The sequence below is a fragment of the Danio aesculapii genome, chromosome 15 (assembly GCF_903798145.1).
Source record: "Danio aesculapii chromosome 15, fDanAes4.1, whole genome shotgun sequence".
NCBI classification, from domain to species: domain Eukaryota; kingdom Metazoa; phylum Chordata; class Actinopteri; order Cypriniformes; family Danionidae; genus Danio; species Danio aesculapii.
Genome location: NC_079449.1, coordinates 5,816,198 through 5,841,588, shown reverse-complemented (window position 1 = coordinate 5,841,588; position 25,391 = coordinate 5,816,198). Strand labels below are relative to the sequence as shown.

Here is a 25,391-nt window from a genome sequence, read left to right as displayed (position 1 = left end):
GACACATACATTGGCTATCTTCCACTGGCTCATGTGCTGGAGTTGAGCGCTGAGATGGTGTGTTTGGCTCACGGCTGTAGAATCGGCTACTCTTCACCACAAACACTCTCAGACCAGGTAACACAGACACAATTGATCATACAGACTGTGTACATTGTGGAAATCCAAACACTGCTCAGTAAATTGTCACAATATTTGCATTAGGACACTGCTCTGTAAACATTGGATTTTCTTTTCTCGAAATAATGTTTATATCAGACAAATTCCTCCGTGGAATAAAAAATAAAGAAGTAATTGCAACTTTTTATTTCACTTTTCTTTTTTTTTTAACAATTGCAAATTTCTCATGATTCTCATTGTTCTTCTTTGAATTGTAAGTTTACATCCTGCAGTTACGAACAAATTATATTTTGTAATTCTTTTTTGCAAAGACTTTTTTACTTTTTTCTTCAAACCTTGTGATTCTCACTTTTTCTCTCTGGATTTTTTTATTTGCATTTCACAATTCTGACTTTTTTCACCCCAGAATATCACATTCACACCCTGTAATTCTTACTTATCCCCCTGGTTTACACCCCACATTTCTAGAACTGTGATTTTTTATATCTTATATATATATATATATATATATATATATATATATATATATATATATATATATATATATATATATATATATATATATATATATATATATATATATATATATATATATATATATATATATATATATATCCATGAGCCTCTTGTCTGTAATTGAGATACTGCCACATTGTGGGACCTTCAATATAGGCTCTACGTCATTTTCCAAAAACTATTCATTCAATGTTTCTTACTGGTTCAATGATTTTCCCTTTCCCACACGGACTACTAATTCACTAGTATCATTCAAACTTAAAGGGGGGTCCACAGAGTATTTTTAAGGCTTGGTTGTGTTTATAAGATGCAAAGCAATGTGTGCTTATGCTTCATTTGTAAAAAATCACATTACTTTGATAATATACTGCTACTCAGCTAACATAAAAATGACTGTTATATTTGCTAGTTCCTCTGAAAGGCCCGTCCTCAAGAGGCTCTGATTGGTCAGCTAACATAATGTGCTGTGATTTGCGGATCGACTACAAGCAGTGTAAACACTGTCAGTCAGAGTAGCTGTTAGCTGTATCAGTTTGTGCCTGAATCTCAAATGAACCTCACACCTGCTCTCTAAAATAAAATCTGACAAGTGTCTTTCACATATAATCAGAATAAGCATGTGTAAGTATTATGAAACGTTCACATATCTTTTGCGAGTTTGTTATTTGAGATGTAGAATGCAGGGAAAGCAGCCACATAGAGAGACACTGCAGCGCTGATGAAGACTGTGGGGGTTTACAGCGCTTTGACTGATAAATATGAATTTGTAGCTAAATTGTTAACGGTGCCAAACAGCATTTCCCATTGTTTGCATCCTTGTTTACGGCCTCGCTACAACATACTGCTAACACTAGAAACTGTGCATGTAATAGATCGATTTTAACAAATAAAAATACTTACAGGTTGTGGCTCACAATCCACAGCTTCATCTATTATGGTTGGAGCAGCTCCTTCTTTGAGGAGTTTTTAGCTAAATCCAGCACTGAACTGGTAGAGATTCTGGAAGCTATCCTTTGTCAAATGCTAACTATATATATATATATATATATATATATATATATATATATATATATATATATATATATATATATATATATATATATATATATATATATATATATCTGTGGAACATAATTAAAATTAAATTGTAAGCACATCTCTCTTTGTATCGTGTATTTTGGAAGCCCAAATACAGAAACAGAACACGCTCTGTGGAAATAGCAGTGTTTGCATGGCATTTTAGCTTTCTCTGCTACATTACAGTGCCTCTGGCCACACCCCTTTGCTGCGCAGGGTGTATGTGCATAGTGAATGCGTGTAACCTGAAGCGTTTGTAATCTCTCCAGCCCACATGTTTGTTTTTTTTGTTTGTAGTCCCCAAACTTCATTCGCTGTTGGCTTGCCTAAGCTAGCTCTATAAAAGCCGATGCTCCCTTTGCATTAAATTTTGAGCATCTTGCATTCAGAGATGTTGTTTATGTTCACACAGCTGCATTACACATCAACTAAAGTTTCAAATAGGATATCGTAGTGGACCACCCACCCCTAACCAACACTTGCACCAGTTTTTGCACCAGACACTTTCATATAATGACTCCATATTTATATAAAGATAAAAACATTTCTGAGTGTGCCTCAGGTGAGTGGGCTTGACAAACCACCTGTAGAAACACTCTTCTCACTAAATATAGGTGGAAAAAAACCTTAAAAACTCCCCCCTCCTTACTCTAGCACCTTATTCTCTGAGCACTAACAGTTCATTTGTATAACTAGCACTTCTTGTGTGTTTTGCCTCTTCTTGTTGAATCACTGAATGCCTCTCAAATTGGACAAAAGCTAGATGTATTAGACTAAATGTAAATGTATAAACACTTAATGGCAAATTCCAAGCCACACATCACAACTGATCGCTAAAATAAAACTTTTTTTTAACATTTTAATTCCATCAAAGAAAATAAGCCTCCATTAAGGCTCTCTGTGACGTCACCGTCAAGAGTGTCAAATAATGTCACAGTGGAAAATGCTGAAGCACCAGAGCCACGTAATGGAAAAACACACGCAGTGCTGTGGGACTCTCTGATTTATTGACACTGGATTGAAACTATGAGCATGCATAATTTAACATGCACGTTTCACCTTCTCATTCCCATTTGTTTTTCACTCTGCAGTCGACCAAGATCAAGAAAGGGAGCCGAGGAGACATCAGCGTCCTGCGGCCCACTTTAATGGCAGCAGTACCAGTAAGACTCCATCTCCGTGTCTCTCTTTCTCTCTGGGCTTTTGGGGTTGAATGTCAGCCAATGCGATTGTCCGGAACGATTCGCAGCTGTAAACAGAACGTGAGAAAGCCCAGTGTGGATTTATCCCTCACACACACACACACACACACACATACACACACATACACACAAAAGCAGAGGCTCACACACTGCACATACACAATTAATAATGTTTGAATTTGAGGATTGGCTTTGCCCGAGGACACTGTAAATGCACACGCATGCACACACACTCCCTGTGGACTGATAATGACACACAGCTCAGCAAACTTCCATAAACACTGTAGCGGGGAGAACATCCGAATCATGAGGGAGCATGCAGAAAATAATAATAAATAAATAAATAAAACCTTCAGAATTCAGCCTCTCCACCCTCCTGTATCTGATGAGATGGAAAAAATGTTAGCAGTAACTCAATTAGAATCAGTGTTCATTTCCCTCCATCAAAAACAATGCCGTGGTACCAGATGGAGCGTTTATTGAGTGCCATTTCATTGAGTGATGAACTTATGTTTTGTTTTCTGGTACTGTTTGTTTTTCTTTCTGTGAGAAGAGGTCATCGCTTATGTGCCCACGTGAGGTCAGGGGGCTCTTTTTGTGATGTCATTTCCTGTTTAATGGTTTTTCTCTTCACATGACAACAGGATGAAAATGCTAGTTCAATTTTCAATTCACCTTTATTTGTATAGCGCTTATACAATGTAGATTGTGTCAAAGCAGCTTCACATAAAAGGTCATAGTAAATAGGAACAGTGTAGTTCAGTTTGTAGTGTTTAAGTTCAGTTCAGTTTAGCTCAGTTCAGTGTGGTTTAATAATCACTACTGAGAGTCCAAACACTGAAGAGCAAATCCAACGATGCGCAGCTCTATAGATCCTGAACCATGCAAGCCAGTGGCGACAGTGGAGAGGGAAAAAAACTTCACTAATGGCGGAAGTGAAGAAAAAAAACCTTGAGAGAAACCAGGCTCAGTTGGGCACGACCATTTTAATTTCTCCGCTGGCCAAACGTCTTGTGCAGAGCTGCAGTCTCAGTGGCGGAGGCTGGAAGCTGGCCTCAGCTAAGACTCGTCTGTCTCTGGAGCGTCACAGGAATCAGTCTCATGTTCTCCACTCTTCCATGACCATCACAGTAGCTGCTTAGGACACAGCCTGGTCCAGGATATGGAAACCTTGGGATCATCTCGTCGTTGGTCTTGGATCGAATCAGTGACTCTGCATAGTCTGAGGGCCTCAGGAAGAGTATCCCCAGGTGAAAATGGAGAATAAAGAAAATAATTAGCGTAGCTGCTGTTCATAGTGTATATCAACAAGATGCAGAACCTGTGTGGAAGCCCCCTAAGTGGTGCACTAAGTGTATGCTTTACTGAACAAATAGGTCTTTAATCTAGTTTTGAATTGGGAGAGTGTGTCTGAGCCTCGCTAGTGACTTTGATTTTGGGAACACATACTATTAAATGCTATTATGATGAAATGCGTAAATTAATAATGTATATGGTAATAATAGAATACATATAGAGTAATACTAGAATTCATTCATTCATTTTCTATTCTCCATATGTTTTTACACAGCGGATACCCTTCCAGCCACAACCCAACTCTAGGAAACACCTATACTCTCTTGCATTCACACTCGGACACTACGGTCAATTTAGCTTCTTCAATTCACCTATACTGCATGTCTTTGGACTGTGGGGGAAAACCACACGAACACGTGCGATTGTGCTACCCACTGCGCCACCATGACGCCCTAATACTAGAATTATCGAGAATGAATATATATATATATGCTCCGATTGATTGGCGGGAGAACGATATCGGCCGATAATGACTCGATTGGTACTCGCTGATCTGGTCGATCTCATGAACTGATCGCAAGTGTTTGTGTTAGTTAAAGATAAGCAAAATATTTCAATTAACTAACATGTATTTACAGAGGGCGATGCGGTGGTGCAGTAGGTAGTGCTGATGTCTCACGCCAAGAAAGTCGCTGGTTCGAGCCTTGGCTGGGTCAGTTGGCATTTCTGTGTGGAGTTTGCATGTTCTCCCCGCATTCGCGTGGGTTTCCTCCGGGTGCTCCGGTTTCCCTCACAAGTCCAAAGACATGTGGTACAAGTGAATTGGGTAAGCTAAATTGCCCGTAGTGTATGTTTGTGAATGAGTGTGTATGAATGTTTCCCGGTGATGGGTGGAAGGGCATCCGCTGTGTAAAACATGTGCTGGATAAGTTGGCGGTTCATTCCGCTGTGGCGACCCCTGATTAACAAAGGGACTAAGCCTAGAAGAAAATGTATGAATGAATATATCAATTTAGAAATATATGAAATATATAATTACTATATAAAGAGAGAATTATTTTATAGAAGTCTTTTAATAAGAGTAAATTCTTTGTTTAGATGTCTGGACAGTTACACACACTGCACGTCTTGGATTTTTAAATCTCAATTCAGAAATGTTATTGTGTACATGTTTATGTCTCCCATGAGGGAAAACAATGTCTGCAAACAATAATGTCATGTAGGAGAGAAAGAAATCCGATGTTTCAGAACCGAAGGCTTGTGTTTCAGTGATGTCGTCAGTTTAGTCTGCAACTTTTTTTTTTTACGCACATACATTCTCCGTCTCTGTTTGTAGGAAATAATGGACCGCATCTACAAGAATGTGATGCTGAAGGTGGAGCAAATGAGTGGATTTCAGAGGACTCTCTTTCTGCTGGCCTACAACTATAAGATGGAGCAGCTGGCAATGGGATACAGCACTCCACTGTGTGACAAGTGTGTCTCTCTCTCTCTCTCTCTCTCTCTCGCACACACGCACAGACACACTCCATCCCCAGTGGTTAAGCATGTACTACAATTAAAAGCTGGCTATATTTACTTGATTTAACACCACTAGGGATGTCAGATTCCAGAAAGTTCCACGTTGCTGTTTAGATTAACATTCAATTGATTAAAGGTTAACCATAATAAAACATGATATGTCTGCTTCAGGCTGCACGGTGGCTCAGTGGGTAGCACTGTTGCCTCACAGTAAGAAGATTACTAGTTTGAGTCCTGGCTGGGTCAGTTGGCGTTTCTCCCCTTGTTGGCGTGGGTTTCCTCCAAGTGCTCCAGTTTCCCCCACAGTCCAAACACATGCGCTATAGGTGAATTGGGTAAACATAATTGTGCGTAGTGTGTGAATGAGGGAGTGTATAGGTGTTTCCCGGCTAAAAGGGCATCTACTGTGTAAAACATATGCCAGAATAGTTGGCGGTTCAATCCACTGTGGTGACCCCTGATAAATAGGGGACTAAGCTGAAGGAGAATGAATGAATGAATGAATGAATGAATGAATGAATGAATGCTTTAGTAGCTTACTAGCTGGGTTTCTATCAGCTCATGTTTTGCACATTTAAAAATATCACATGATAAACAAGTTATTGGAATGGCAAATTTTGAATAGAAATCTTTTAATTTGTAATAACGTTTACGTTCTCTTAAGTTGGTTTTGGACTTGTGTGAATTTTTAATGCGAATAATGTGAGATGAAAACCCAATTGTCCAATAAAGTCTGACAAAATGAATGTGCCTAATCAGCTGTTTCCATTAGGCTTGCTTTGTTTACTGTTGGTTGCTAGGTTACCAATACTACAGTCAGCCTCTCTAAAAACTTGATGGAAACGCTCCTAATTCACATTTAGGTTTTTTCTTTTTGTAAACTTCGATAAGATTAGCTTCATGTTAGGATGGAAACCTTGCTATTGTCACTGCATGACAGGATTTGTAAATGACAATCAAAACGCAAGCATGCTAAATATATTTAATTTAATTTAATAATTTTTGTAGGTCCATAAATTGAATCATTCATTTTCTTTTAGCTTAGTCCCTGATTATCAGGGGTCACCACAGCAGAATGAACCGCCAACTATTCCGGCATATGTATTACACATAGACTGTAAAAGATATGGGTGTTCATGACGTCACCCATAGGTTTCAGAAGAGCGCAAATAAACTACAAGTAGGCGTGGCCCATAGATATACAGACCTTTTTCTTGGAACGCAAAATTACCCATTATGCTTTGTGTGTATGCGCAAGGAGAATGCCAAGATCTTCCGGTCGGGCGCTGATGTGTGTAAACAGTCACATTTGGACAGCTTTGAAACAATAGCTTTAATCTATTTTACCTGCGTTTATCTTCTTTAAACTGATACTGTTGTCGATCAGCGCCACCTCCTGGACTGATCATTTTAAAAAATGTGATCTGATAGGATAGAAAACAACTGCTGTGAGGCTTTTTCCCCTCGTTGTCAGACAGCATCTTCTGCTGTTCAAATGAATCCTCGTCATCGCTAAAGTCACCTGTACTGTCTCACCAGATTTAATAACTGTGACAAAGTGACACAAATACACAAAATGTTAATAAATCCTCAAGATTCACACACACACACAAACACTCTCTCTCTCTCTCTCACTCACACACACACAAAATAACACAAACACTCAAAAATGTTAGTAACTTCTCAAGACTGGTTCTCAAAGTCAACACACACACACACACACACGCACACACAGTTTTATTACTGCTCAAGACTGGTTCTCAGAGTGAATGCACACAAACACACACACACACACACACAGATAGACTCAAGCAGCATTTTCCTGTGTGTCCAGGTTGGTCTTCCGGAAGGTTCGGGCTCTGCTGGGTGGGCGTCTGCGGGTGTTGTTGTCAGGCGGAGCTCCTCTGTCTGCAGCGACCCAGCGCTTCATGAACATCTGCTTCTGCTGTCCTGTGGGTCAGGGCTACGGCCTCACCGAGACCTGCGGCGCTGGCACCATCAGCCATCGTGAGACTCACATCTTCACCATATACACCAGCACTTCACCACATGATGCATTCAAAACCTCTTTACTGTCTTCACATTCGAAAGATCAGATACAGTTGAAGTCAGAATTATCAGACTTTTTTTTCCCTTAAATGATGTCTAACACAGCAAGGAAATTTTCAATAATATTTTTTTCTTCTGGGAAAAGTCTTATTTTTTTATTTTGGCTAGAATAAAAGCAGTTTTTAATTTTTAAAAAACGTTTAAGGTCAATATTATTAAGCCCCTTAAGCAATATTTGATTTTGATTATCAGAACAAACCACTGTTATACAATGACTTATTGCCTAATTCAGTGTTTCCCAACCCTGTTCCTGGAGGCACAACAACAGTACATATTTTGGATGTCTCCCTTTTCTGACCCATTAACTTCAGGTGTTGGAGTCTCTTCTGATGTTATAAGTTGATTCAGGTGTGTTTGATTAGGGAGAGGTTGAAAATGTGTACTGTTGGTGTGCCTTCAGGAACAGGGTTGGGAAACACTGGCCTAATTACACTAAGTTGCCTAATTAACCTAATTAAGCCTTTAAAGGTTTCTTTAAGCTGAATACTGGTATCTTCAAAATATTTAGTCAAATATTCTGTACTGTCATCATGGCAAAGATAAAAAGTAAAGTTATTAGAAATGAGTTATTAAAACTACTATGTTTAGAAATTTAAAAAAATAGTTTCTTAAAACAGAAATTGGGAGAAAAAAAATTAACAGAGGGGCTAAATATTCAGATTGTTTTATTTTATTTTTTATTTATATAGCACATTTCATACACAGTGGCAATTCAAAGTGCTTTACAAAAACAGGAATAAAAGAGACAAGTATAAATAAAATAGAAACAAATAATATAAAAACAGATGAAAACAGCATAAAGACAGATTTTCCATATTCCAAAACACTGGTGTATCATATTTTCTCATTTTACTCTGGGACTTCATTCTAGTGATCACCCACCAACCCCCAAACCCTCTCCCCTCTGTGGACTTTTTCGGTACCTATTAATCTATTGTACGTCTCCAACAGATTCGATTTTTCACCTAGGATCGAAAAGTTAAGCTTTATAGCTCTTAATTACGTGCCCCCCAATTTCAAATTCCTTCAGGAAGTAAATCGCACGGCCCCTGATTTCTACCCCCTCCTGGGAGTATATCGCTTTAGCTAGCCAAACGTAATAAAAGGTATTGATCTCAGCCAGACGCCAGGGACTTAACCCCCTCGCAACAGATTATCTGTGGCAAGTCACATCTCGGATCTCACTTATTGTAATTACGCTGCTCTCCCACAGAGACAGATCTACCAGTATGGTGATGGCTCAAGTTAAAAAAATTAACTGCCCAATCAGATACAGTTTTTCCATATTCCAAATCACCAGTGTATCAACTGTATATTCGTATAATATTAACAATATTGGGTCTGATCGGCAAACTAAAACAGGAATGAAAAATTAATCAATTTACTGACATTGTTCACTTTCAGATAAACATTATATTCTGTGTGCTGCAATTGTTGTCAGAGTACATATGCAGGGTTTTAAAACAAGTTTATATACATTTAAAACGTAGCTGTAATCGATCGGAAAATATCAAATGATGTGTGTATGGAAGGTCTTATCATTTTTTCAAATGTTTATTCTCTTACTAGAAACAGTGTTTTCTTTTATTTAAAGTGCTCTCTTCTAGGTCAAAACAGACTTTAAATGCATTATGTAGATTTTGTGAAGGAAAAAAGATTTTATTTTTAGCAAGGATACAAAAGTGGCAGTGACGATGTTTTAATATTACAAAGATTTATATATTTTTAATTAATCTTGTTCTTACATTTAAATTCATCAGAGATTCCTGAAGCAAATGTATTCTTGTTTCCACAAAAATATGTCAGCACAACTGTTTTCAATATGAATAATCACAAGAATAAATTACATTATATGATATTTTAAAATAAAAACAAAACTGTTATTTTAAATAGACTTCAAAAACATTTCAAAATCACAATTTTTGATCATTTTTTGATCATCAGTCATTTAATTCTTTCAAATATGTTTTCACTAAGTCGGTTATAAATCATTTTTAAAATTGCCCTTTAGCCCTCCAAAACCTAATAACTTACTGTTTCAAGGTACATTTTTTTAGTACATTATATATTTATTAAAGGCACACAGTCATTAATATTAAAACCCAAGTGAAATCCATATCATGCAAAACAGCTTATGATTTATAGTGCGAGGTAGCGTCATCATTTATTCACCCTTTTACTTGTTTCAAACCTTTATGAATGTCTTTCTTCTGTTAAACACAAAAGAAGATATTCAGAAAAATGCTGGAAACCTGTAACCATTGACTTCCACAGTATTTGTTTTTCCTACTATGGAAGTCGATAGTAACCCAATTTCAGCATTCTTCAAAATATCTTCTTTTGTGTTCAACAGAAGAAACTCATGAAGGTTCGGAAGCATTTGAGGGAGAGTAAATAATGAGTAATCATCAGGCAGGCCCCTTCGCTGTCTCTGTTCAAATCACACCTCAAAACCTACCTTTTTCCTTGGTCTTTGTTACCTTACCTTACACGTGCAGTTGTTTTACTAGAGTTGTATACTATGTGTAATGTGTGGTTAGTGTTTAATTTTCATTTCACTGTTCAGCACTTTGGTCTGCTTCTCGGTGGTTGTAAAGTGCTTCATAAATAAAGTTGAATTAAATGAAAAACTATTTGGTGTCAAAGAATTAGACTGACATTATAAGTGAACCCAAACAAATCAATGATTAAAATGACCCTTCAGAAACATAATTACGCCACAGCGTTCTTGGAAAAACTTAATAAATTACTAATTCAATATACATTGTCTTAGTCATAAATGTATTAAAGTAATAATGTTTAATATTGAAGACACACAGTCAATAGTTACTCACCGTTTACTTGTTTCAAACTTGTTTCTTTCTTCTGTTAAACACAAAAGAAGATATTTAGAAAAATGCTGGAAACCTGTAACCATTGATTCCATAATATTTGTTATTCCTATGGAAGTTAATGGTTACAGGTATTCAGCATTCTTCAAACTATCTTCTCTTGTGTTCAACAGAAGAAATAAACTCATAAAGGTTTAGAAGCACTTGAGGGTGAATAAATAGTGTTCATTTTAGATTTTGGTTGAACTATCCCTTTAAATATCCTATTCTAATAAACAAAACAGTCAATAATGGTAACTTTAACTAAATTACTATTTGGTGCCAAAGAATTAGACTGACAATATAAGTGACCCCGAGAGTCCAAACAAACAAACCGTGACATTACCGCATTAATATGCACCCATCATAATATTCAAAATATCTGTAATTGTGTAATTAATAAGAAAATTACATTAACTTAGAGTCCATCCAAATAAAACTAGGTCACCGATTCCTGATCCTCGGCATTCACAGGGAAAACAAAACATTAGCCATGAACGTGCAAAAGATGTAAAATGATTTGAGATTTGAGTTCTCGGAGGACTCTGTGGTGAAAACGCTTCATGCAGCTGCTGACTTCTCAAATATGAGCCATTTTATTGAAGATACATATTTAGTCATCACTGTTTTTTATGTGCAATGGAAATAATTACATAACTGCAGCCTTACAGCCAAAGCACAGATTGTTTTATGTGATGTTATTGTCTATATGTGTGTGTGTGTAGTGTGGGATTACAGTACAGGGAGAGTTGGTGCACCGCTGGTGTGCTGTGAACTTCAGCTGAAGGACTGGATAGAGGGTGAGTCTCGTAACATACACACATGCATATATCTGCTCTTATGAAAACACTGTCACAGGCGTTTACCCATCCATCAGGCCATATGTCTGCTCATTTGCTACCTCGAGAGAAGGACGAGCAATAAAACAACAGAACAAAAGAGAAGGAAGAGGGAAAAAAGTATTTATGGTTATCATTTGCGGCCTTGTAAGGAAGACATTTTAGCTGCTGTATCTGGACAGATAGTTCTGTAAAGAATACCTACTGTAATTACTACACATTTTTTAATTAAACATTAATTATAAGGCAGCATGGTGGCTTCATAGCAAGAAGGTCACTGGTTTGAGTCCCGGCTGGGCCAGTTGGAGTTTGCATGTTCTCCCCGTGTTGCCGTGGGTTTCCTCCGGGTGCGCCGGTTTCCCCCACAGTCCAAACACATGAGCTATAGGTGAATTGGATTACCTAAATTGGCTGTAGTGTATGAGTTGTGTGTGTGTGAATGTAAGTGTGTACGGGTGTTTCCAAGTACTGGGTTGTGGCTGCATAAAACATATGCTGGAATAGTTGGCGGTTCATTCCGCTGTGGCGAACCCTGATAAATCAGGGACTAAGACAAAGGAAAATGAATGAATGAATTATATAATGTTATCATTCTCTAAGCCATAGGAATGAGAGGCCACGGGTATTGGATGCAAATACCTGTAAACTATCTGTAAATTAGCAGTTTTCCGTATTTTGTGATTCACGTTTTTTTCCGTCTATCTGTGCTTTTGAATTGCATTATGGGACCTTTTTGGAAAGTTTGAAAAAAGTGACTTTTATAAACATCTATAAATGTTTAAAGTGCTGTATTATCTGGGTTGGTGTTGCATTTTACACTTCAAAAACTTTATAATAAGCTGCCAGTAAATTTTCTGTTATTTTACACTCTTATTTCTCTATATATTATTTTATACAATAAAATTAATACTAAAATGTCAATAAACAGAGTTGTAGAGTTGAATTTTCAACATCAAAAGTCGACAGAGCAGAGATCAACATCCCATAATGCAATTCACAGCCGTAAATAAACAAAAAAAAATTGTGAATCAGAAAAAACCGCAAACCGTTAATTGACAGATATTTTTAGTGTGGATTTTTTTTTAAGGGTTAGTTCACCCAATAATTAATATTTCTCTTATTATTTACTCACTCTCATCTCATTCCAAACCTCTCAGACCTCTTCTGAACATAAATAAAGATGTTTTACATGAAAACAAGACAACATTGGCTACATAATTCGAGATTTCCAGATACGTATTTAGGGCTTCGTTTTTGGAATGAGCCTGAGGTACGTATGGCAGCATTTTGTCTCTAAAACTAACGTTACGAGGCAGCATGATGTCGTTTCTTTACACGCTAGCAGCTGACCGCTTACCTCCGTATGGACGGCTTTCCCGTTGTTATCAGTTTATCTAGTGGCTCGCAGTGTACGTTAGCAGATTTGAGACGTAGAGAGGAGTTAACCGTGATGATGGAGTTCGGGTTCGGCAAAGAACGGTTCCAGAAAGCAGGTAAGACAAAAACAGAAGCCAAAAAATTAAACAAACAAGTAAATAACAGGGTGAGAATGTGGTAAAATCTCAAAACTTGGTAAAAATCAGGGAGATTTTTCTTTTTCTGGATCGCTTTTGAAAACATTGTCGGATGGGTTTGGCGAAGGGTGTGGGTGGGGATATTGGTCAGTCGGTCAGTCAGCCCAGTGGACAGGTGGATTTACACAAGAACAGCAGGTACGAATAGCACTTGTGAGAGAAATTTGAGATCTGAAAAGCGTACACAGCGACCTCTGGTGGTTTCCCAAAAAAAACAAAAACTGCAAAAAAGTAGCTCCTGGAACGTTTTTGCCACTCTCCAGAAATGTATATAGGGGTACGTTTTCAAAATGAGCCTAGTTTGAATCGAGAGCTTCCTCATCCTCAATAGACAATAAAGTTCTTGACTCATTTAAAGTCCAGAAAGGTTTTGTCTCACACAACATGTGCTAGTTATATAAAGTAACTTGTTTGTGGTCAGAGAACTTATTGCTAGAGTAGAAGTTAGAGGTTTTTTGTTTGTTTTATTTTTTTTATGTTTTTTTATTTTGAAAGAGAGAAAAGAGTGTTTCTACAGGTGGTTTGTCAAACCTACTCACCTGTGTGAAGCACACTTCATAAGTGCACAGTGTTTGTCGGTTAATGTGTCAGAGAGATGAATGAGTGTTTTTTACAGGTGGTTTAAGCCCACTCATCTGTCTGAGACAGGTGTATAGTGTTTTATACCTTGTATTCCTTGCATTGTCTGGACCAGCAATACCAGTAAATTTTGACCTCATGGAGACATATTTTTGGTCCCAGTGAGGAAAATGAATGATCAAATTACAAAATGTAGTATCTTGAAAAGGCACTTATATAAATATATTTTTGAATTTTTTTGTTGTCAAAAACCTATCTGAATTCACTCTCACTCACTATTCTTCAGCTTAGTCATTGGGGAATCTCCAATATAATGAACCACCAATTACTCTGGCATATGTTTTAATAAAGGTCCCGTGAAGTGCTTTGAAATGTAAATTTTTTTTATTTGATGTTTGGCATAATCTTAACTGAAGCACGAAGAGAGGGTGGGACATAGTGTAGCTCCTCCCATTTTTAAAAACCGCCAATAGCGTTTTGTTTTACCAACGCTCTGCCAGTGAGAGTGGTTGAGCTCAAGTGCATCAAATGAGAAGCATCTTGAGTGGGGTGGGGCGTGTCAGATACTAGAGCATTTGATTGGTTATGATTTGAAGAGAAACTGAAGTATGAAGTGACGTGATCCATTTAGGCAGAAGTGACAAACAAGCTTTACATGTTTATATCTCCTAAAAAGCGATTTTTTGCAGCACACTAGCTTCTAGATATCTTTAAAACTAACAATACTGATACTAACATCTAAAAAACTTTTAATTTCATGAGACCTTTAATTCATTCACACATTCATTCACTACGGCCAATTTAGTTTTACCCAATTCACAAAAAGAAATGAACATCTTGAATGACAAGGGCTTGAATAAACTAGCAGGAAATCTTTCATTCTGGAAGTAAAACATCTGCTCACGGTGGATTGTGGGAATTTCTGGTGTATGTTGAGTTCATATGTGTTTAATCCATTTTCCCCATCCCTCATCCTGTACTGTATGTCTCCAGGTGGATATCACAGCACAGACCTGCCCTGTCCACGAGGAGAGATCCTGGTCGGAGGGCCCAGTGTGACCATGGGCTACTACAAGAACGCACACAAAACCAGTGAGGACTTCTTTGTGGACAAGAAAGGCCAGCGATGGTTCTGCACCGGAGACATTGGCGAAATTCATGGAGACGGCTGCCTGAAGATCATTGGTGAGACATGCTAAAAGATCATGTGCACTTTAGTTGCATTTACAGTACATTGAATGAACTCTGATGGGATCAATTTTGTGTATATTCATCACGGCTATTAGATTCTTGTTTAAATTGCGGTATGTAGACTGGCTGTCTGTAATGGTGGATACAACATGACATCTTTTGAGTTTTCATCATTAATTCATGGGAAAGACTTGGTTCCAACCAATCAGCACAATCTATTGTGTATGAGGTGCAACTTCATTAATATGCATGATAGCTTCGAAGTGAAGTTTATTTATAAACTAATTTCGAGAGGATCACGTGCTTATGATTGAAACGGCTGGCCCGAGTCAAGCTAATGTATGAACCACCAATCCTAACTCAGTATAAATAACCAAGCATCGTACCTTTAGTCATCTACGTCTTGAAGAATTCGCCCTTCCACCCCCTCTCCTCCTCTTTTCCTCTATAGGGCAGCATGGCGGTCCAGTGGCTAGCACTGTGGTCTCTACCCGGCCGGACAGCATTTCCGTGTGGAGTTCATGTTCTCCCTATGCTTGCGTGGCTTTTCCCTGGGTGCTCCTGTTTCCTCCCACAGTCTAAAAACATGAGACATAAGTAAATCGAATAAACCAAACCAGCACCATATTCAAATTCCTCCAGCAACACACCACCTTAGCAATCCTTAAGCAGCAGGAGGGGGGGGGGGTTCTCGAGATCTACCTGAGCTCAAACTCCCCTCTCGCCCTGCAAACGGGAGGGAGCCCCGGGCTCGAGGATCTCATGAGCTCAGGGCTCTCTCCCGGGACAGCATGCCAAACTAGCTTATTACCAACCATCAGCTAAGAGTGAACTCTTCAAAGCTGTTTTTACCTGTTAGTGTTCAGACGGCAGAGAGACGCCACGTTGTGTTGCCTACCGTAATTAAAACAAGAGGAAGAATTGTTTGGAGACAAGAGTCGTCAGTGTTGCATTTATAAATGTGCTGCAACGAAAGTTTTGTTTTTATTTCCCCGCTATGAGAGCGCAGCTGGACTCTGTGTGTATTACAGTGGTCTGCTAACATGCGACAAAAATACTTTTTTTTTTTTTTTTACCCGAGAGCTATTCGCATCTGGAAATGGTGAAATCCGGATTTGCCACTCCTTTCCTTTTAAAAAAGACTTAGTTACAGTTCGTGTTGATTGTCCTGTCTTTACAAATTTGGTAAGTGTGTGATCAGTGTTCTTTGTTTATGTTTATTCAAACGCAAAAGTTCGTATCGTCAGCAGTACTCTTACAGTTTTTAAAGACATACCTAAAGTCTAAATGATTTAGTTACTGCGTTTACAGTACGTTAACATCACTACAATATAATGCACTGAAAGATCCGCTGTAAATGCTGCTCTCTAAATGTAAACATGTAAACACCTTAATCAAACTATTACCGTCGTGTAGGATTTTTGCCGCATTTTGTGACAGGATAGTCTATACACACACGGCTTCCTGATACTATTCTCTGCATCTAAGTTACAGAGAAATGAGGAGGGTTTTTTTCTCCCATACGGTGTGCGGTATCAATTTAAACTACACTCTTCCAGCAATTCCTCGCATCCAATATCTTGTTTGTCACAGGGGGCATACATGAAATGTTCCTGAATGAAAGTGAAAGTGCCAAACTGCAGTTAAAGCTGACAAATTAATAATTTGGCAAATAATTTGATTACTGATGTCCATGTAAACAGTCACTGTTTTTCTCCTCTGCTTCTGTGTTGTTTTGCCTCTGTGAAAATCACTGTATGCTCGTACTGAAACCTTTTCATGCAAACCCTTCCCTCTTTCTCCACTCGACACTCTCACCTAAACAGAGCTGGACTCAGCCACTTTCCCTCACTTTTTTTCAAACTAGAGGTCTGGAAACACCCTGCTAAGACAGAGGGGGTTTCATGGCCCTTTAAATGTCTGGGTAAAAGACATCAACTTTCCCCCCATTGAACACAATAATTTTTAAGAAACATTTATAATATTTTGGAAGGTAAACATGCCAGTCTGAATAAATAAATTGTTGGCGTCTGCTGTCTTCATTAGTTTCAAAAAACAGATATCTTTACACTTGAAAAAGGCATCTTTGGATATCTTTCGGTTCTTTGGATCTAAAGTAAAGCCACTGCACTGTTCAGGTTATAGTACGCTCGGATGTTGCTTTATACGCTATTTGTATTTCAGATGTTTGCTGAATCCTCTGCTTTTGAACACACGGACTTTTCCAAACTGCTTTAAATCTTCAAACCAGTTATCACGAGTTATAAATGGAAGTCCCCTCTCCGTTACAATAAAACACTGTAGTGCTGTATCTCCCGAAAATGACACATCTCACTGTAAACATATTCCCAGCGATAAGAACTCAAAGGAAACAGTAGAAAAGGGAGAGAAAGAGAAACTTCTGTTGCCAAATTCACAAACACACTCTGCCTAAATTTTGTGCATAATTGAGCATTCTATGCAAATGCAACCTTGCCATGGAATAAAATAAGTTTTCACATCAATAGCGAAATCATTTGTTACGTCTTTTAGATGTTCTTTATAAACTAGGGGTATTTTTGACATGACATATAATAGTTTGGTGTGTGTGTAACCAGTGAATGGAGAAAGAAACACTGAAAACCACAAATATCACTTCAATTTGATTATTTATAGCCCATACTACCATAGAAAACAAGTGAAAATATATTGTACAGTAAAAGAAAAATAGCTCTAATTAATAAATGATCATGTACCTGATGGGAGAGGAGGTAGTTGGAGATGCTTAAATCAAAGAAAAACATATAACAACCGCTTACTGTATTAACAAACTAAACTAAATATCAAAAGAAATGCATGAAAAAAAAACATTATCAATGTACCAAAGGTTCATAACTAAACTACTCAAGCTAAAAAAATTGACACAGCACACTCTCCTGAACCTAACGAACTATACAGAAGTTAATCTGGGTGTTGTAAATGTATATAGTGTGACTTACGCTTCACCCTCTCCGAGGTAGTACTCAAGAGCATCAGTTAACTAGAAGAGTTGACCAACAAACACATTGCAATCTCACATAGAGTTTAGACAAGAGCATTTTTCAACCAATCAAAATAAAACCAAATTCTCTCAGACTAGTCCTCGCAGAGAGACTGTCCTTACAGAGACCCGTTGAGAGGGTGAGAGATCGCTATTGAAGTTTGAGCCGGCTTTTTTGTTTTTTGGCCAACGTCATCAGCGCAATGTGGATCATCCAATGCCATGAAACATACGTAAAATGACACACCCACACACAAAACAGAAGAGCGCACATACATAACCCGAAAGTACGTTCTTCAGGGGAACTTGTCTTTTACAGTACTGTAAAAATACAAAAAAAAAGTCTCTGTAAATGTTTACAAACAATGATATTTGAGTCGCACAAGTGCCAATTTTACATCTGTCAAGTCCATAACGGAGAGGTTCACATCCATAACCAAGCTTCCCTCATGAATGCAAAAATGTCAAATAATTCAATCATGTTGTTCTATAGTCACCAACTCTTATCCTTTTGATTAGCATAAAGTCTTTTGCAACTTAGGCTCATTCTGAAAACGTACCTTATATACATTTCGAATTATGTAGCCAGAAGTACATATGGCTGCATTTCATCTTTAAAACGAACGCTATGGGGTGGTATGTCGCTGATCGTGCTAGCAGCTGACCGCTTACCTTCATATGGACCGCTTTTCCACTTTCGTATTTTCGTTTTTTCAGTCGGTTGGTCAGTCAGTCAGTCGAGAGCAGCCTCTGGTGGATTTACACGAGAACAGCAGGTGCGAACGGCACTCACAGGAGAAATTTGAGGATCTCAAAAGGTGTAAACAGCGGCCTCTAGCGGATTCATGGAAAAACAAAACAAAAAAAAACGTATCCCTGGGACTTATTTTGGTGCTCTCCAGAAATGTTTACTTGTGTACGCTTTTGGGTGTGCAGTTTAAGTCACAGAATTTCTACAAAGTACATGTTGTAAGAGTAATGTCGTATACTGTAAATTTGCATATACTTTTTTGGTCAAATCCATAATGCATGTTTATTTTCCTCATTTAAAATATCAAAAAGGTTTACAGATTGATATTCGGTCACACTTTATTTCCGTTTGTTGAATTAAGTTACATTGCATCTACTGTACATGCCAGCTAATTCTCATTAGATCAGGGCTATTCAATTAGCGGGCCGCAGGTCGAACCCAGCCCCCGAGGCAATTTGTTCCGGCTCTCCAATTAGTGTGACCAAAACATCAAAAATAACTTTAGTTCAGTCAAAATAGAATGTTTATGAAGGAACATAGTAGTTATAGTAGTAACATAATAGTTATAGTTATGAAGTAACGCACATCTGTTCAATACATCACGAGCTGCAGTAGAAGGCTGTGCAGAGCGTTAGTCACCTGACATTGAGTGAGTGGGGCGAGAAAACATTTGGATATGTTTTTAGAAAAGACCTTTTGTACAATGTACTGATATCGTTATTAGGGATGCAACGATTAGCCGATTTCACTATTAACTGCACTTTTATTCGTCACTATTCGTAACTATTAATTTGTCACAGTTAATTATCAAAAAGCTTCTCAATGCTGCGTTTCTGTTGCACGGAACAAAACTGCTTCAACTAAAAAAGTTATGCCACCTGTGCGCTAGTTTTAAGTTCCGAGCTTATACCAAGGCTAATACACACGCACACTGGATTAACTATAGCGGCGGGCCGTTCTAAAATCACGTCTTTTCCATGCACAAGTTTGTTATTTCTAATGTAAGAATATATGCCAATATGCGTGCGCAATCAGAGCAACGGGTTCGTGGCTTTCCGGGTGCACACAGTAGAAAACATCTCACTCTGTAGCGGTGAGAGTTGTGCGTGGCTTTCTGTGCAATGTAAACAAAAGATATGTTAGACGAATTATTATTAAAATGATAATGTATATGAACAGATGTAACACTAATCTAAATACTCACCTAAAGCTTAAATTTACATTAGACTGTGAAACCATGATTATTATTCAGACTATATAATCGTACAACCAAAATCTATAATTGTTGCATCCCTAATTGTTATGCAGTTCAAAACATATGAAGTGTCTGAATGTAGAAGAAGCCTACTTAAGCAATGCACTGATTTTGTTGTGCTTTCAAATACAACATTTGAATGTTTGTAAATAATCCTATTGTACAGTGCAGATATTGTGTAGTTTCAAGTACAATATATTAACATTTAAATGTAGAAAAATACAACATGGCTGTCTTAAGGAGCAAAAATACAACATATGGGCTCTTATATGCTGTTGAGTCATCACGCAAGTCATATCTCTCTTAGCCCTTCGTTTGGGATGCTTTTCATGAACTGGCCCCCATGACAAACTAATTGAATAGCCCTGCATTAGATTATAAGTAGACTGTTAGGTTAGAGTTGACATGTACTTGCGAAGTTTCTTATAGTCAGTTAAATGTCTGTTGAATGAGCATATTAACAGATATTAAGCAGACAGTCTACTAATACTCAAATGGACCATCAAAATAAAGTGTTACCTGATATTTTCTGATCCCATAACTCTATGGTTAGTTGTTTTGGGAAATATAACAGATGTTTCAATATAATGTTAACATGTCATTTCTCTGTCAATTATGTTTTGAGTTTTTACTGCAAATGTCACATCCATAATGCTGGAATTGCTCATTTGTGTGTGTTTGTGTCTTAGACCGTAAGAAAGACCTGGTGAAGTTGCAGGCAGGAGAATACGTGTCTCTGGGAAAAGTGGAGGCGGCCCTGAAGAACTGCCACTCGTCGACAACATCTGCGCCTATGCAAATAGGTGCAATACAAAACACAATTTCTACCACACGCACAAAAACACTCTTAACTTGTATAGTCAGGAGCTTATTAAATACTCACCAGTAGCCACGTGGATAAAACTCTACAATGTTTTAAACTCATTCTAACAATCCCTGAGTATGAGTTATTGTTAAGCAAGATTATTCAACTGTGAGTTGCATTAGCGGGTGACACGGTGGCTCAGTGGTTAGCACAGCTGATTTAGTTCATCTAATTCTCCTATAGCGCATGTGTTTGGACTGTGGGGGAAACCGGAGGAAACCCACGCCAACACTGGGAGAACATGCAAACATAGAAATGCCAACTGACCCAGCCAAGGCTCGAACCAGCGACCTTCTTCTTTTTTTTTTTATATATTTTATTTAAAGTTTTTCACATTTTAAAGAACAAACCCCAAATCCCAACCATGCCAGCAAATAAAAATAAATAAACATACTGTAGGTGAAATGTAAATACATATGCACATCCACAACTGTAGATACTTAATCATATTCCTCCATGAGTAATCTATACCTGCACATAACCACAAGTCCAGTCAAATATCTGCATATGTACATTAAATAGAGCATGTGTACATATGAGAAAATACAAATTCATACAAATGACAAGAGAAGAAGAGAAAAACAGAAAAAGGAAAAGAGAACCAGCGACTTTCTTGCTGTGAGGCAACAGTGCTAACCACTGAGCCACCGTGCCACCCCATGAGTCAATAATTGAATTGAATAATTTACCTTTAGTTACTCTACTCTTTTTTTCTTAGATCAACCACACCCTATTTAAACACATTTACACTCCACACAATTAATAAGTCCCTCCACTTCATATTCTGCAGTGACGAGTCTTACGTGATTGGCTTTGTGGTGCCCAATCAGAAGCAGCTCCTGGCTCTGGCGGAGAGGAAGTGTGTCAGAGGTTTGTGGGAGGAGCTTTGCAACAACCCTGTCATCGAGGAGGCGGTGCTCACAGTCATGACAGAAGCAGCACTGACAGGTGAAACACAATCTGAATAATCACACGCTGTTTGTAGTATTTCTGTAGTACAGTGCTTACAGTGCACTGTTTTCTCTGTAAATACACCGATCATGTAAAATGGTACTTGTAACCATATACAGCTGAAGTCAGAATTATTAGCCCCCCTGTATATTTTTTCCCCCAATTTCTTTTAATGGAGAGATTTTTTTTTCAGCACATTTCTAAACATAGTTTTAATAACTCATTTCTAATAACTGATTTATTTTATCTTTGTCATGATGACAGTAAATAATATTTAACTAGATATTTTTCAAGACACTTCTATACAGCTTAAAGTGACATTTAAAGGCTTAACTAGGTTAATTAGGTAAGTTAGGATAATTAGGCAAGTCACTTTATATAACAGTGGTTTGTTCTTTAGACTATCGAACATAAATATAGCTTAAAGGGGGCTAATAATATTGACCTTACAATACTTTAAAAAAAATTTAAACTGCTTTTTATTCTAGCCAAAATAAAACAAATAAGACTTTCTCAAGAAGAAAAATATATCAGACATACTGTGAAAATTTCCTTGCTCTGTTAGACATCATTTGGGAAATATTTGACAAAGAATAGCGAATAAATATGTCTTCAACTGTACATTTGGGCTATTTTATCCAGTTATTGCATAATTATATCAAATGTAAAATTTATATTGCATTATTGCATTATTAAAAATGGCACTGAATAATTTCTCACTCAGAAATTGTACAATGTAGGTTTATTTTACACATAATTTCCATTTTTGTGGACAGCAAAATGTACAGCTTTTAATCGGTATCCCACCTAAAATAAATGCTTTAGTGTTTAAGTGACAAAATCATAACATAATAATGACATTAAAATAGGACATAATAGTACAATTGACCCCTTCGCTAAGCCCCGCCCTCCTTAGTTACTGTTGCTACGCCTGTCAAGTTTTCATGCCTGGCACATCTCTTACAGTGTGTTTGCGCCGGTGTCAGACATTCCCAGGGATATAAAAGTCATTTTGGCGAACAGGTGAGATATCTGAGAAAGCCAGACATAAAAGGACTGCAGTATGCATAACAGGGGGATATTCACGACATAATAGCAACCGATTAGAGTATTTAATCAAAATTGAAGCTAGGTTAGCCTAGCCGCCTCATACGCTAACCATTCAACAGCTTAGTTCATGCACAGCAGGAGAGGTGTAATTTAGAAATAATCTAATATTATTATTAGAAATAATCTAATAATAACTAATTAAACTGTCATTTCTCTTTTTTAGCCAAAAAGCCTGAGACTATTGTTGTGCAATGAAATATAGCGTTACTAACCGACGAGGAAACACACATGGACAGTGCAGAGAGCAAGCAGAAAGGGGAAACTAATGGATTTGTCCCGAATATTAGCATCATTGACCCATAACAATGTTCAGTACCTACTGTCAGTATGTTTGTGTGCTCGTTATCCAGTTTCTATTCTAATTTGCAGATTGCAAGTGCTCAGTTTGTGATCACATCTCTGTTTTGATCTGCTGATATGCAATTTTTGTAGTTTGAAACAGATGGAAAAATGATTGCTATTAGTATGGCTACTATGGCGAAGGCTTAAACGGGGCATTACTCATAATATCGAGCGAAAAAAAAAAAAAAAAAACAGCTGGGAAACAGAACCTGCTTTGTGTTTTTGTAGGAAACACAGTATAGAGTTATTGTGAGTTATTGCTGTCTATCACTGAATGTGAATATCGAGAACAAAACCTACTTAACTCCGCTCCTTTAGCGCCCCTGTCACCACTTAATATGGGTATCACTAATACTCAGTCCAACAAAATAAAAAAAAAAAAAAACACTTACTAATTAAATATGCATTTCACTTGCATGTCAGGTAACCATTAAAGGGACAGTCCACCCAAAATGTAAATTCTGTCATTATTTACTGATTGTTTCAAACATTTATGAGTTTCTTTCTTCTGTTGAACACTAACGAAGGTATTTTGAAGAAAGCTGAAAACCTGTAACTGTTGACTTCCATAGTATTTGTTTTTGCTATGTAAGTCGATAGTTACAGGTTTTCAGTATTTTGCAAATTATCTTCTTTCGTGTTCAACAGAAGAAAGGAACTCATAAAGGTTTGGAACCACTTTGGGATAATAAATAATGAGTACATTTTCATTTTTGGTGAACTATCCCTTTAACTTTGTGTATATAGAAGTGTGTCATTGAATTATAGAAATATCTGCAGTTTGCAATAAAATAAAAAATAAAAAATGATTAACTTAGTACAATAGTAATTAAAAATGTTACAATTGTAATTTAAAATGGCGACCCCTGATTAACAAAGGACTAAGCCTAGAAGAAAATGTATGAATGAATATATCAATTTAGAATATATGAAATATAATTACTATATAAAGAGAGAATTATTTTATAGAAGTCTTTTAAGAAGAGTAAATTCTTTGTTTAGATGTCTGGACAGTTACACACACTGCACGTCTTGGATTTTTAAATCTCAATTCAGAAATGTTATTGTGTACATGTTTATGTCTCCCATGAGGGAAAACAATGTCTGCAAACAATAATGTCATGTAGGAGAGAAAGAAATCCGATGTTTCAGAACCGAAGGCTTGTTTCAGTGATGTCGTCAGTTTAGTCTGCAACTTTTTTTTTTTACGCACATACATTCTCCGTCTCTGTTTGTAGGAAATAATGGACCGCATCTACAAGAATGTGATGCTGAAGGTGGAGCAAATGAGTGGATTTCAGAGGACTCTCTTTCTGCTGGCCTACAACTATAAGATGGAGCAGCTGGCAATGGGATACAGCACTCCACTGTGTGACAAGTGTGTTCTCTCTCTCTCTCTCTCTCTCTCGCACACACGCACAGACACACTCCATCCCCAGTGGTTAAGCATGTACTACAATTAAAAGCTGGCTATATTTACTTGATTTAACACCACTAGGGATGTCAGATTCCAGAAAGTTCCACGTTGCTGTTTAGATTAACATTCAATTGATTAAAGGTTAACCATAATAAAACATGATATGTCTGCTTCAGGCTGCACGGTGGCTCAGTGGGTAGCACTGTTGCCTCACAGTAAGAAGATTACTAGTTTGAGTCCTGGCTGGGTCAGTTGGCGTTTCTCCCCTTGTTGGCGTGGGTTTCCTCCAAGTGCTCCAGTTTCCCCCACAGTCCAAACACATGCGCTATAGGTGAATTGGGTAAACATAATTGTGCGTAGTGTGTGAATGAGGGAGTGTATAGGTGTTTCCCGGCTAAAAGGGCATCTACTGTGTAAAACATATGCCAGAATTTGGCGGTTCAATCCACTGTGGTGACCCCTGATAAAGGGGACTAAGCTGAAGGAGAATGAATGAATGATGAATGAATGAATGAATGAATGAATGCTTTAGTAGCTTACTAGCTGGGTTTCTATCAGCTCATGTTTTGCACATTTAAAAATATCACATGATAAACAAGTTATTGGAATGGCAAATTTTGAATAGAAATCTTTTAATTTGTAATAACGTTTACGTTCTCTTAAGTTGGTTTTGGACTTGTGTGAATTTTTAATGCGAATAATGTGAGATGAAAACCCAATTGTCCAATAAAGTCTGACAAAATGAATGTGCCTAATCAGCTGTTTCCATTAGGCTTGCTTTGTTTAC

General features: G+C 37.6%; 1 protein-coding gene across 2 annotated transcripts in view; it reads left to right on the top strand.

The window, feature by feature from the left end:
* Positions 1–25,391, top strand: part of acsl3a (acyl-CoA synthetase long chain family member 3a) — a 91,603-nt gene that overhangs the window by 45,625 nt on the left and 20,587 nt on the right. The window contains exons 8-15 of one of the 2 annotated variants that reach the window (XM_056473842.1): positions 1–117; positions 2,805–2,876; positions 5,548–5,687; positions 7,567–7,739; positions 11,437–11,511; positions 14,697–14,888; positions 20,609–20,722; positions 21,575–21,681. The exon at positions 1–117 is cut by the window's left edge and continues 7 nt beyond it. In XM_056473842.1, the coding sequence (XP_056329817.1) occupies positions 1–117; positions 2,805–2,876; positions 5,548–5,687; positions 7,567–7,739; positions 11,437–11,511; positions 14,697–14,888; positions 20,609–20,722; positions 21,575–21,591 (900 nt within the window). In that variant the 3' untranslated portion in view covers positions 21,592–21,681. Of the gene's footprint in view, positions 118–2,804; positions 2,877–5,547; positions 5,688–7,566; positions 7,740–11,436; positions 11,512–14,696; positions 14,889–20,608; positions 20,723–21,574; positions 21,682–25,391 lie in introns of those variants that run through there. The other variant, XM_056473844.1, reaches the window with a different exon arrangement.